Source organism: Brassica napus, chromosome C8, assembly GCF_020379485.1.
Source record: "Brassica napus cultivar Da-Ae chromosome C8, Da-Ae, whole genome shotgun sequence".
NCBI classification, from domain to species: domain Eukaryota; kingdom Viridiplantae; phylum Streptophyta; class Magnoliopsida; order Brassicales; family Brassicaceae; genus Brassica; species Brassica napus.
The window spans coordinates 40,361,419-40,376,405 of NC_063451.1; the positions used below are offsets into that span (position 1 = coordinate 40,361,419).

The 14,987-nt window shown below is 35.1% G+C and overlaps 1 protein-coding gene and 1 long non-coding RNA gene across 2 annotated transcripts; one reads left to right on the plus strand and one right to left on the minus strand.

The window, feature by feature from the left end:
• LOC106413890 (E3 ubiquitin-protein ligase ATL4-like) lies at nucleotides 1–2,094 on the minus strand. The gene has a single exon (XM_013854624.3). It carries the CDS (start codon nucleotides 1,122–1,124, stop codon nucleotides 183–185), a length of 942 nt encoding a protein of 313 aa, XP_013710078.1. The 5' UTR covers nucleotides 1,125–2,094; the 3' UTR covers nucleotides 1–182.
• Nucleotides 2,095–9,029: 6,935 nt separating this feature from the next.
• LOC106414459 lies at nucleotides 9,030–12,352 on the plus strand. Its single transcript, XR_001282883.3, has 5 exons — nucleotides 9,030–10,193; nucleotides 10,267–11,030; nucleotides 11,174–11,372; nucleotides 11,460–11,589; nucleotides 11,846–12,352. It is a non-coding gene; the product is annotated as an uncharacterized LOC106414459 (long non-coding RNA).
• The last annotated feature ends 2,635 nt before the right edge of the window (nucleotides 12,353–14,987 follow it).

Below are 14,987 nucleotides of genomic sequence, written 5' to 3' on the forward strand. Positions count from 1 at the left end.
GATAGAAACTTGGTGCTAACTTGCCTATATACAGTATTAGTGTTTAAGAACAAGTATACCAAATTAGAAAGTCTTGAGTACTGTTTAATATGTACAAACCAAAAGCAAAAGGGCTCTGTTTCTTTTCTTTCGAACCAAGTAAATGAATAAAATTTGATAAGTCATTCGGAGTCACACTCGCATCACATACCTGAGAACCACCGGAAAAGCTCACTTATCTCTTCTCCGGCATGATTCGCCTCCAAATCCATCACCGTCATTTCCTCGCTCCGACGACTGCTCCCAGTAAAAAACCTATCAGAGCTTCTAAACGAAATACCATGGGAGAGTCTGTCCACGTAATCCTTAAGCCAGCTTCTAGAACCTTCGTTACCTATCTCTCCCGCCAAACTCGCTTCAAACGCGGACGGATTATAACTAGACGCTGTAACCGCCACCGCAGTCGCAGTCGCAGGCGCGTCTTCCTGTTTTCGCGTTTGATTGAAATTGGACTCAGAGATTTCGGATTCGACGTCGTCGACTATGTAATCGAACGATCCGATTGAGTAAGACCGGTGCTGACCGTCGGATTCCGGAATCGGATTGTCGCGGCGGCTGATTGATCCGATTTCGAGACGGAAACTGTTATCTCCTTCTCCGCCGCCGAGAGCCTTCGTCAGATCGGAATCGGAAGCGAACAGAGGAGAGCGACAAAGCGGACACGTTTGATTAGACGCGAGCCAGGTATCGATACAAGCCGCGTGAAAGGCGTGGCAACAGAGAGGTAGGAGACGAAGCTGATCCTCAGGTTCGAAATTCGATAAACAAACGGCGCAGTCGCTGGAGTTAGTGGAGGTTGATCGGCGAGTGACGGAGGAGAATTTGAAAATAGGAAGCGAGTCGAGTACAGAGGATCGTTCTGTTTCGGGAGAGACTCGGTGAGTGGAGAATCGGACGGAATCGGAGGAAGATGGAGAGAGAGGCGAGTGGTGGTTACAGCGGTTGAGGCAGCGGAGGAGGAAACAAATGGAGACGGAGATGATGAGAGTGATGACAAGGATGATGATGGTGGCGAATACGCTCGGTTTGAGACTATCGAGAGAAGAAGAGTTTCCGCCATGGCTAGGGTTGATGTGAGAGTCCATTGCTTTGTGAGAGAGAACTGTTTGTAATTGTATTAATGGCGGTGGAAGAAGAAAGGAAGACCCGTGAGAGTCACGTGAGGGGACGTTGGGAATGTGGGAGCAGAGAAGTAAATGTTACCGAACCAACTCCACCTGTGTCGATATTTAATAGTAGGAAACTACCACAAAGTTAAAATCAAATGAATGAGATTTTCACTTGTTAGCTAGCTTAGCTCTCAATGTGATATTTACTATAGCTTATATATGTTGTGACTTAATGGATACAGTTATCTTTTGTGTTTCTTTTTTTATTTGGAGGTTTTGGTATCATATCTTGAGTCTTTCCTTTATTTATGCTTACCTTGTTGAGTTTAAAAACAGTCGATACCATTTTGACATTTTAGCCGATTCTTATGATTATTGTTTAAACTTTTTGTTGCTTTTTATATTAAAAAATAGATCATATAGGCTATCATTGTTTTTCGCACTATCCTTTTCCGAAATCCATTAGTAAGTTCTCTGCCAAGTGTTACAAAATCCGAGGTTTTTATTATGCAATAGAACCCGGAAAAAAAGTTTGTCTCGTTGCGTGAACGAAACCAAGCCTCAAGAAAGTAAACCGGTTTAAGTGGGTTTAAGATTCAAACTAGTATCACGTGCAACTGTACAAGAAATGTTTAATCAGAATTAATCCATTGATTATTAGGAAATGCTAAAAGGACGATAACATTGTGGTGAAACATATCTTCTTTGTGTTTGTAAATCATATGAATACATTCTATATTACACAGAACCTTAGTTAATTCATATATGTTCAGTTGTTTTAAAGAAATTTCGGTACGAGACAAAACGAAAACAGTAGTATATTATATGAATTCCACAAAGTAAGTTGGCTTAAAATTAATACGACTACGCAGGGAACATGTGAACGCAGCTTTTATTAGGATATGCAAAATCAGAATGCCATTTGTAATATTAAGTCCATCAAGCAATGCATGGACTGATGGACGTTCAAATACACATGACTAATCATTATTGGATATTATTGTTTTTTGGGGGTTGCATCTGTAATGTTTTGCGTAAATTAAGGTTGCAGTTGCACGTTCGTAGCAAGCCTCCATACTCCATTAAGGTCTCATACTTTTAGTAATACACATAGATTATACAAATATGAAGATACATCAAGCTATCCAGATACTATGCCGCCAAATACGTGAAACTGCATGCAGAGACAACCTGTCCGGAAGGTTTATATCTGATTTGCCACTAAAATAACTTAAATCAATATTAAACCATCATATCTCGATGTTGACTAATCATACAAAGGCATAGCCAAACTTGTCGTGGTTCGATTACTCGATTGAAAGAAAATGTTTTTCGAATGATCTACATACAGTAGCTGCTAAGATTCAGTATAAATTTTAGAAACGTTAGAGCATCCACAATGGATCACCATTGTGGAGTCCTTAGGAATAAATTATCTTTTTTTTTTTTTTTTTAATAGTTAAGGACTCTTGTGAAAAATGTGTGTGCAATGGTGAACCCGAAGTTGGAATCCTTAGGAATAAAAAAATATTATTTTTTTTGTTTAGTGAAATATAATTTTTATATATTGAATGATTAAATAGAATAACTTAATATAAAATACTAGAAATAAACTTAAAAATAATAATTAAACATATAAATATAACAATTAAAAATAAAAACAATAATTAAACATAAAGATAGAAAAATTCCTAAATAAAAACATGATTAAATATAAAGATTACACATAAGAGTGTACATAAGATGATTGAATATTAAAATCCAACATGATCATAAATGACCACCTAATGAAGACTCGCCACTCGTTCTGGTCAAGTATTTGCTCAGTATTTCAGAGCACTCTTTTCTTTCCGGACATACACACATCAATGGAGTAGTTTTCCCATCTGCAACCACATTGAACGCAAATAAGTCTCCTATCTCGCATCTGTTATCGAGACAGAACTTTCTCCAGCCTTTTGTGATGTAATACTTGCCGGCTGATTCGCTAAATTGCAAACTCACATTCCATGAATTTCCCTCTTTGTTCACCAGTATCGTCTCTTTGCATTGTTTGTGCAAAGCAGTAGAACTCATAGCTCCCACAGGAAGATACTGCAAACAAATAATGTAAAGACACATAATAGATTAAACTATTTATTTTACTAACTAAATTGACTCACAAGTTTGTCTTCTTTTAGATTAGAAGCAGTGACCTAAGCCAAAAAACAGTAGTCAAATGAGAAAGAAGACATTGCCCCGGTTCGTCCTGAAAAAAAAAGAAACAATTTCCCACAAAACAATCTCACAAAATTAATCCTTAAGAATATTATAGTAATTTTTTATAAATTGAAATTTAAATTTTATTAATTGCATGATACAAAAAAAGATACAATGATAAATATAAAGAAATCAAGAAACACTAATTATTAATCTTCATCACCAAATTTATTCCAAATATTTTCGATTAAATCATTTTTCAACCGTTCATGAATATGCTCATCCCGAAGATCATTACGATTGGGAAACATATTATTCAGATTTGTAGGCATGTTGGTTTCCACCTGTGAACTTCTCGAGACGTCTCTTTCTTCAAATTCAGATATATCGTACCGCATGTATCGATCTCGTTCATTTTCAACTATCATATTGTGTAGTATGATACATGCTCTCATAATCTTCCCTATCTTTTCTTTGTTCAATGTACGAACCGGGTTTTGACAATCGCAAATCGAGCTTGCAATACTCCAAAAGCCCGCTCCACATCTTTTCGGGCTGCTTCTTGAGCTTTAGCAAATAACTCTTGTTTTGGAGATTGAGGGAGTTTGATAGATTGGATAAATTAGGCCTGGGCAAAATAACCGGAACCGAAGAACCGAACCGAAACCGAACCGAAATACCCGAAATCGGAACCGGACCAATACCCTCAAATACCCGTACGGTTCCTATATTTTTATATCCGAAATAACCGAACCGAACCGGAACCAAACCGAAAACCGAACGGGTACCCGAATATATAAAAATATTAATTATATATACATATAACATCACTAAATATATATTTTTAATTTAAAATTCTATTAAAAGTATTTGAAAATAGTTGAGGATAACTAAATTATTATAAAGTATCCAAACTACCCGAAAGTATCCGAAACTATCCGGATAGTTTTATCCGAAATATCCAAAATTGTTATCTAAATCATCCTAATTATTTGATATTTTACCTTAAATAACTAATATTTTATCCAAATTATCCAAACTACCCGAACTATCCGAACCCGAACCGGATCCAAATGAGAACCGAACTTTTTTCGGATATTTTTCGGTTCCTACATTTACTATCCGAACCGAACCGAACCCGAAACTATCCGAACCGAACCGAACCGAAAATAGGTCAAGTACTAAATGGATCCTCTAGCCCCTATCCGAACTACCCAAAACCCGAAATACCCGAACCGAACCGAACTGATACCCGAAATGCCCAGGCCTAGGATAAATGTTGACCATTTTGGATATATACCGTCTGTTAGATAGTATGCCAATTTATACATGTGTCCGTTGACCATGTACCTTACCCTGGGAGCTCGACCTTCAAAAATGTCATCAAACACATGAGACCGATCGAGGACATTGATATCATTTAAGGTACCTGGAGGACCAAAAAAAGCGTGCCATATCCAAAGATCTTGTGAAGCAACAGCCTCTAAGACAATTGTCGGTTTTCCTGATCCTCGTGCGTATTGTCCTTTCCAAGCGGTCGGGCAATTTTTCCACTCCCAATGCATACAATCAATGCTCCCGACCATCCCAGGAAACCCTCGTTTTTCTCCAATATCGAGTAGTCGTTGAAGATCCTCCGGTGTGGGTTGTTGTAGATAGTCATTTCCGAATAACTGTATTATTCCGTCAGTGAAATTATGTAAACAGGAAAGTGCAGTGGTCTCACCAAGTCGGAGATATTCGTCAACCGTGTCAGCCGCAGAACCGTAAGCAAGCATACGAATTGCTGCCGTACATTTTTGTAGTGCAGAAAGACCGAACCTCCCGGTTGCATCTCTTCTGTGCTGAAAGAATGGATAGTTCTCGGATAGCCCATAGACAATACGCAAGAATAAATCTTTATTCATGCGAAAGCGGCGTCTGAATATTTGTGACGAGAATGTCGCATCTTCGCTGAAGTAGTCATTCCATAAGCGGTCTTGTCCTTCTTCACGGTTTCGTTCAATATAAGCACGGCTCCTTTGGTTACTGGTTTGGGCCTCGACTATGTTGGTGAATGTATCTTCGAAGATTTCTTCGAAAACTTCGTCAAATCTTTCTTCGAAAACTTCGTCAGATGAAGATGCCGACATTTTCCTATAAAGTATAAATTTTATTTTTTAAAAAAATATATAAGTTAAATTTAGTATAACTTTTTTTTTAAACTTTTTTAAAGCTATAAGTTCAAAGAAGGAATAAGTTTTAAATTTTCCTATAAAAATGTGTATAACTTTTTTTTTTAAGTATAACTTTTATTTTTTAATATGGTTTCTATAAGTTTTATAAGTGTGATACAAGTTTTAAAACTATAAGTTTAACACACTAATTTATTTATAAGTTACAGGTTGATTTGGGTTGGTCATACATTTATAAGTGTGATACTTGTTGATTTATCAGTGTGATACAAGAATGACCAACTACTCGACCTACGCCTAGTTGATTTATATGTATGATCAGCTATAAGTTCAACAACAAGCAAGATCAACTACATGTAACTAAGAGTTACCGAGTTTATATGTATGATCAGCTACAAGCATTATCAACTACAACCATGATCAACTACAAGCATATAAGGAAAGCAATACTTGTTGATTAAAAAGAGTTGCATATAAGAGAAGCATGAGGATTTCATTACAAGTTACCAAATTTAGAGAAGCAGTAGTAGTTGATTACAAGTTGCTGGAGATAATAAGAGCATCCGCAACTTCCAAGTTACAGCAAAAGAGATTACAACTCCGACTGGTGGAAACTAAGCAAAAGAGATAGCTACCTAAAGGCATGATAGAAGGGAAACTTATAGTACATTTCTTAGAACTACCCGTGACTTGGATTCACTTCAGCCAACCGACAAAACACTTTCAGAACCCGTGACTGGGTTCACATGTCGAACAGCTACACCTGAAAGAAAACAAAGACACTTTCAGAACCCGTGACTAGCAAATAAATAAAGTAATACGACATGTGATACAAATAGAAACTACATCTAACTACATGTAACTAACCTAATACCTTAAATATCATCATAACATCTCAGTCATGAGTTTCAGTTTAAGAGATTCTTCCATCTCGGAGAGAGGATCTTTTTTGGCAAGTAAACGTTCTAGAATCTTTTGTTTAGAGAGCTTTTCTTTCATTTCCATGATGGACTGAAGCTGTGACATCTCTTCTTCCTTGCCACTCTTCTTCCTCTTACCAGCTGCTTTAGCAGCTTTCACACCAACTGGTCTGCTTTCAGGTTCGGCAACATCATCTTCTGTATCAACGTCCACCACTGGTTTGCGCTTCTCCTTCCCACCATCTTTAACCATATAGGTGGTGCACCATTTCTGGTCATGCCTCAGCTCCCTCCACGCATGTTCGAGGCTGAACTTGTGCTCATAAATGTTGAAGAATGAGTCGAGGGCAGCTTTCATCACAATGTTGAAGAATGACTCGACACCAGGGTGGAAAACAAACTCATCAGGACCTTGGGACCCGAACCAAGCTGGTTCGGGTGACTCAAGATCAACTGAAGATTGACTATACATTAGATTAACAAAGCCAGTTGTGGTATTCATGTTTAGATTATAGGTTTCTATTACTCTAATAGCAACACAAACCCTTAAGTAACCAATAGAAAGTATGTTCGCATTTAGTTTCGGAGTTGTTAGGCAGATAGAAAGCAAACAAGCATTTACCACCACTCTAATCATACTAATAAGTTCTACACTAGCTACACTTAAACCTAACAAGTACGATTCTATCAAATCTAGCATTAAAAACAATTAAAGCATGAAGAGATAAGTTTTTTTTTATTACTGAAACTAGTAAGTAAGCGTGAAACAAGTTACATGCCAACCCCTTCTCGAGTTCGGACACTGATGTTTAAAACCTCCGAAGCTCTTCCTTGAATGACATAAGATAAAACAGTTAAATTTTCAAATTTTAAATCAAATTAATTATCTAAATAAGGTATGAAACTTACCAGCCCATTACGATGACCAGTATCACCAACACCAGTACACTAACTCCCTTTGCCAAACCATAGTTAATCATTGATGTCTTCTTAGTTAACACACCCACGATCTTGTCAAGCTTAGCCACCTTCTGGTCATTCTCAAAGAATTGATCCTTCACCATCCTAAGTTGTGTCTGCGTTTCACGAAGCTCTTCTTGAACCGCCACATCCCACCATTTCCAGATGTGGGAGTCTCCATCGTCAACGTTGTTGCAGGAGAAGTACCTCCTTCCTGGATCTTTACGAGTGTACGAGGTTTCAACAACAACCTCACTACCGCAATAGCATGTCCTCGGTATTCCTTCATCAGCCTCAGGTTCTGGTGGGTACTGATCCGCCTCTGCAATTATGTAGCTACTCTAAGCTTCATCCCCGTAGAGAGCAGCTTCTGCTTCAAGTAAAGAGTTGATGTCGAACTCCTCTGATGAAGGCTGCGTGTAGCTATAGTCTTGTCCCATGTTCGTTGGCCTGCACAAAAAACCAGAAACTATGTTAAGAACACATTCACTAGGGAGTTTAAGAACACATTAACTTAGATATATGATCAACTAAACAGTTTACTAGCTACACATTAAGCTAACAGAAAACCGTACAAATACGTTTTGAAACCAGAAAAATATAAGCCACAGGAAACCATACAGATACGTTTTGAAACCAAAAACGAATTGAAACCCTAACTACATCGATTGAAACCGAAAACGAAAACCAAATTGAAACCGAAAACAACTGATGAGTTTTCCAGCTAACTAAATCGATTGAAACCCTAACTACAAACCAAAAGATCCCCAATTGAAAACGATTTGAAAACGATTTGATAACAATTTCAAAACCCAGAAATTTTTGAAACCCTAACTGGAGAAAATCCCCAAATCGATTCAAAGGAAATACGAAGCATAGAGGGAGATGAGAACAACATGGAAGCTAACATATCCTTAAATCTACCACAAAATTAGTTTATTTACCTTTGACGATGGAAGATCGACGATGGAGAGAAATCGAAGATGGAGAGAAATCGCCTTTCCTTGAGAGCTCTGATTTTTTTTTCTAACATTCGGTCGCGAATGTTTTTTTTCTCGACATAACCCAACACAACATATCGCCGGGCCAACCATCAGACGCCACATGCAGTAAGGACTTGATCTTTCGAAGCCTTATTTACGGACTGGTCCGTACCGATCCGTCTAAAGCTGAGCCCAAATCCTTAGCATTTTTTTTAAAAAAAAATGCTAAGGATTTGGGCCACGGACCCGTGACGGACCTCCGTTGCGGTTGCTCTTAGAAAGAATTTAAGTGAACTAGTGTAATGAGGAAATTAAAGAAACATGGTGGTGTGCTCTTGTGTCTGTACTCCTGAAATGACAACAGTCATTAAAACAGACAGCCTAGGTACTTTTAATCATCTAAACCATGAATATTTCCTATCCAAAATCAATTTGTTTACTCGATCTTGTATACTTTACTTGTATTCCACTCTAAGCATGTTCTTCTTTTTCTAATCTACAACCTAAAAAAGGAAAGAAAAAAAAACTGTTTTAGACGATTTCTTAGCTCCCTGGCTCAAAGTCTCAAAGCCAAAGGGTCTCCAAAAAAGAAGCCTAGTCTACAGACAAAACGAACAAGTAATGAATCAAAGAACCTAAAGAGAATTCGATGTAAGATCTTGAGCTTAGTCTGAATTTTACTGTATGTACAATCACCACATAAAACTAGGATTAATGAACATAACAACACATTTATGCTAAAGTATTTGTAAGATATGAAGTGAGGTTACCAGACACTGATCTTGGTATGTATCCTCCTGAAACATGTAAACAAGACATACAGACATACATACATCAAGCAATCACAAAACTTTAACCATAATCACCTTGTATTACAATATGCTCACATGCCTTTTCAATAGGTGTGGACATATACTGTTGATTTTATTTGATATTGCGCATCTAAAATTGTTTCTCAAGTTTTCTTAGGTCGATGTTGGAAAGTGTCTTCTGAGTTGTCTATGTTAAATGTTTATGTACTTACAAGTATTTTTCGTGTCTTGGCAGCCAACATTACATAAACCTAGTATTATGGCTCACATAAGGGGGAGAAAACACTTCGTCTCCACTATGCAAATTGCAGGTAGACTCCGCGGATATACAATTTTCCATATCTTTGTTGATTTTTTCACATGTAGTTTTGATGTATCTCAGGACTGATTTTTAAAACTACTTTGGTTCCAGTACATATAATGCAGATTTTGATAGAGATGAGATGAATGTCCATTTTCCACAAGATGAGATTTCACGAGCTGAGGCTTACAATATTGTCAATGCCAACAACCAATATGCCAGGCCTTCTAATGGTGATCCACTTCGAGCTTTAATTCAGGTTTCTTCAAACCCTTATATTCATTTCACAAATTGGGTCTTATTTTTAGCTTGCTTTGACTAGATGTTAGAGAGCTAAATCAGTCTCTAGATGGTTAGAGATTTTATTTTCTATTTTTAGATTTTACAACTTTAAGTTGATTTAGGACTTAATTTGAATCGTCTTGTTCAAACCCTTGGTATCTTTTAGGATGAAATTATTCACTTGCATATGAATTGGTACAGAATCCTGTTTACCAGATACGTTTTTAACATGTAAGCATATGTTTTGTTTATGTCAAATGATGAATACAGTCAGCTTCTTTTCAGTAATGGCGTGACTGACATGGTACTCACTTCTTTTTCTGGCAAAAAAGTCACACAATCAGCTTTAATGCAGAGCTGTTGACTGTCACGCCTTCCATTTTGAAACCAGTACCTCTTTGGACCGGAAAGCAGGTAACTATATTGTTTGTTCTGTTTATAATTGTGTTGGTTCTCTAACCAAGGTGGTTTTCTTGTTATGCTCTAGGTCATCACGGCAGTGTTAACCAAAGGAGGTCATCCCCCGTTCAGCGTAGAGAAATATACAAAACTTCCGGTTGACTTCTTCAAATGTAGATCAATAGAAGCTAAATCTAAAAGTGGAGAATCCAACAAAAAGACCAAGAAGCATGATGTTAACGAAGATAAACTGCTCATCAGAAAAAAAATGAATTTGTCCGCGGTGTGATTGTATGAAGCATGGAAATTGTAGTTTACCAAATAATCTAATCACAGACTACTGTCTTTCCTGCAGATCCTCAGGACATGAAATCCAGAATCGAGCGAGTTCTGTATGAGGATGGCGAACCTGCTTTGGCATCTTTGGACAGGAGCGTCGTTAGTGAGCTCAACCAGCGTTCAAGCAAGGGGGTGATGAACGATTTGCTCTCTGATGGGTTGTTGAAAACACCCGGAACGAAAAGACAGAACCTCTTGTTACCAAAATGAGATGAAGAAGCAGTTTACCAAAAGACAGAACCTCTTGTTATATTTACTTTTTCAATGGAGCCTCTATTGCAGCAAGTAATTTTTCATCAGTTCTTTCTCATGTTATCTACGTTGTGCAGGTTAATTTCCAGCTAATTTCTTCTCACCTTGGCCAGCAATATTTAGAAGGAATGGTTTCTTGGAAGACAGACATTACCTTGCTTCCATTCCATCCATGGGAGCTGGAGGTTTTATTAGTGATAGATTCCTTAGCGGTCTTCGCCCCCAAGAATACTACTTTCATTGTATGGCTGGACGAGAAGGGTAAGTAGCATAAATAGTTCTGAGTAATACCTTTACTTGTTTAGAGGTCTTGTTGTATTGCATTTCCTGTGATATTTCTTTTGGGAGTCTTTGACATCTTTGTTCTGGCGCTTGGTAATCGCTTAAGACATTCTGGTTTACAGGTTAGTTGATACTGCAGTGAAGACATCACGTAGTGGATATCTGCAGAGATGGTTGATGAAAAATCTCGAGAGCCTGAAAGTCAACTATGATTGTACAATACGGGATGCTGATGGGTCCATCATTCAGTTCCAATATGGTGAAGATGGCGTCGATGTTCATCGGTCTAGCTTCATTCAAAAGTTCAAAGAAATGACAATAGTAAGCCTTCCTTTTCAAACGGTTTAGACTTTTCCTTATCTTTATCTGCTTTTTCGGAAACTTATCTTGTTATATAACTTTATTCAGAATAAAGATATGTAACTTCAAAAGATTTAGCGAAGCATGCTATCTGGATCCAGTACTGATCTTCCTATTACTCTTAAGGAAGGAGCTGAGAAGTTTGCGGAGGCAATGCCTTGCTGAAGGGCAAAACCAAGTAAGTTGCTTTGTTATGGTCACTTGATGTGTAGCTTCACTTAGAAAAGTATTTAGGGTATGTTCAAAAAATCGTTAGGCAGTAGTCATGCGTCTTATAGGGAACTATTGATTAGGCAGGGGGCCTAGACTGATTTTTTGAATGTCTAGACCGATTTTTTAAAGATAATAGGCTAAGAAAAATCGTTTTTTTTAGAACAAACACTATAGTAATATGACATTGAAATTTTTTGGCTCGAACTTTGTCATTTGTGCAGGGATGATGCAAGTCAAATTACTGATAGGTTGAGGAAAGATTACGGTAGCAGATATTATAAAGATATAGAAGTGTTCGTTATACCATTTGCAGTTCATGGGGGTGAAGTTTGTAGTATTCACAAGCTTAAGATAAATCTCTACAAAAAATCACACAGATATTAATGAAGAAGACTGGGAAGAAATATGACTGTTACGTTTTTGAGGAAGTTGGAAGACGCTATAGAGACTCACATAAAAATGCTCTATAGAATCAGATGCATAAAGGTTGAGAAAGACAAGGGTCCAAAATCTGGAAATGAAACGGATAAGGATGATTCTGACAGTGGAGAGGTGATGATGACGAGGGCGAGGATACAGAGGCTGATGACCTTGGTGCAGATGCACAGAAACGAAAATTAGTTTATTTTCTATCATTTTTAAAAAAATTTAATTTATTAAAATAAATTAAAAAACCATATTAATTATATAATAAAAATTTAGATTTTTTCGTATATGTTATATTTTGAACTTTTAAAAATGACTATAAATGACTAAAGTTATTAAAAAACTCACGTTAAAAATTTTGTGATCCATGGTTTAAGAATTTCGGTTATAACAAGATACAAATGACTAAGAAATTACATAAGTATGAAGTCTCATTTAATAAATATTATATATATTAATATTAATATTTTTTCAAAAATAAATTATATACCATATAAAATACATAAGTATTTTAATTTCGAAATTTGCTTTGAATTTTTTTTGATAAACATTTTGAACAAATATTGACAACTTAATATTTAGATTTTAAACTTTGCATTGGATGATTTATAAAATTATAAATTACTAAAACGATTAAACATCCCACAAATTTTTTATTGTTATCAATGATTTAAAATTTTTGTTATAAGTAAATACAAATGATCAAAAATAATATGAGTATAAAATATTTTATAGCAGATATCAATATTAAAAATGTATTATATGCCTATGTTAATATCATTTAAACTTAATTTTATATCATATAAAATAGAAAAAAAAAAGTGTTTGTCTGGATTAATAAAATTTATTTATGTATTTACACCAATTTAATTATATATGTAATAGTTACTAAATTTTAATTACTCAATATATATTTATTATTTAATAATATGTAAAAAACATATAATACATAAAAATAATTTATTTATAATATTTATCATGACTTATTACGCTTTCTTTTTATTTTTGTAATATGAAGAATTAGTTAGTGAATTTTAAAATGTTTTGGAGTTTGTTGATGAGGACATTTGATGTAGCTGAAGCTTTATAAAATAGAATTAGAGATCCGTTGATTTTAAGAATATTTGAAAAATTAGAATAACACAAAGATTTTATTCAGTCTAAGAATGTTTAAGGTAAATATCTTTTTTAATTCGTTGAGATCCCATAAATCTACCAAAAACAAATAATAAAAGAGAAAACTCTCAATTTTATTAATCAATCAAAAACTGACTACAACCGTAAAACTAAAAAACTATATATAAGAAAACCATTAAACCCTAAAACAATAAAGATAATTATCTAAATATAAAATCATTAATATCTATATGCATCAATATTCAAAAACTAAAGCTCAATCATTCACACATGCATCGATAAGACCAGATAATTCCTAATCCTATTAGCAATAACACTTTTAATATTTTTAATCTTTTTAGATAACCATAATTCGGTAAGATTAGGATACCTTGCGTTTTAAGCTATTGTCAAGCTTAATCCAACGGATTCATGGTAAAATCTTGAGCTTAGTCTGCATTTTACTATTAGCAATCAACCACATAAAATTAGGATCAATCAACGTAACAAAACATTTAATTATGCTAAATTATTTATAAGATATGAAGTGAGGTTTCCAGACACTGATCTTGTGTATGTATTCCCTGAAACATGTAAACAAGACATAGAGACAGAATTCATCAAGCAATCATAAAACGATGACCATAATTACCTTCTACTACATATGCTCACATGCTATCAGTAGGCAGAAACAAGGCTTCTTGTCAATCATAATGTACATCAAGAAAGCGGCACACCTACACATCAAACAAACATTAAAACCGTGAGAATAAATCCAACAATACTATGATAAAGAAAATGCATGTTCTGGTTCTTTCTATCTGTGAGAGCAATCGATCTCTCTTCGTCTGTTGGGCTTAAGGTGGGCTTTCTTTAAATCCATGATTCAATGAAACTCTTCTATGGGCTTTACTTAACCCTTATATATTATATTAAAAACATTGTTATTTAGTGCTTTCACGCTGCATTACACAATCATTTAACACAATCATTACACACATTACAATCTCACATCGATTTCAATTCGAATATACTGATGTGTCAGTTTCACAATCATTTAACAATAAATGCGTTCATATACTAATTTTTTTAATTTTACCACAAACAATTTAATGTGTTCACACTATTTTTTTTTAATCAGCTCATTTTTAGTTTTTACAATTTTAACTCGTGTATTAGTGTACTGGAGTTTTCTCCGTGCAACTAATGAATAATATCATTTCGAAAAAAAGAAATTAAAAATTCATTAAGATTCACATCAACTAAAATGCTGGAATGAGAATGTTTTTTAAAAATTGAAAATTTCGTATCTTGTCGAACTTAGCCATGGTCGAGGCTTTTGTACACGGAGGCAATAACTAATCGTGGTTGGTTATGAATTAAAAAAACTGAGATAAAAACACCACACACAAAGTCAAATCTTTAATTTAGCCGAATATATTTTTCTTTATGGAGTTTTTATATAAGACCAAAAATTAAAAACATAATCAGATTGCTAGAAAAAAAATCAGAAATCAGAAAAGTTTTAAAAGAAAAGAAAATTTGTGAAATCGATTGAAAAACAGAATTCAGATGCCGGGTGAAGAGATCATATTATTTTCCACACAACTCTAACACTTCTCACTTGATTATATTGTTTTTATTATATTTACCATTATTTTTAATAAAAAATACATGTTATTTGTTTTAGACTACGTCAATTTTGCAACATGCTCAAAAATATTAACACGATTCTCAACTATTTTTATTGGCATTTTTAAAGTATAGTATAATAATTATGTATGTTAAATAAGCCGAGAATATTTGTTTTACAATTTATTT

What these genes read in the sequence shown, in the direction of transcription:
- LOC106413890 (XM_013854624.3), bottom strand. Translation starts at nt 1,124, where the DNA reads ATGGACTCTCACATCAACCCTAGCCATGGCGGAAACTCTTCTTCTCTC.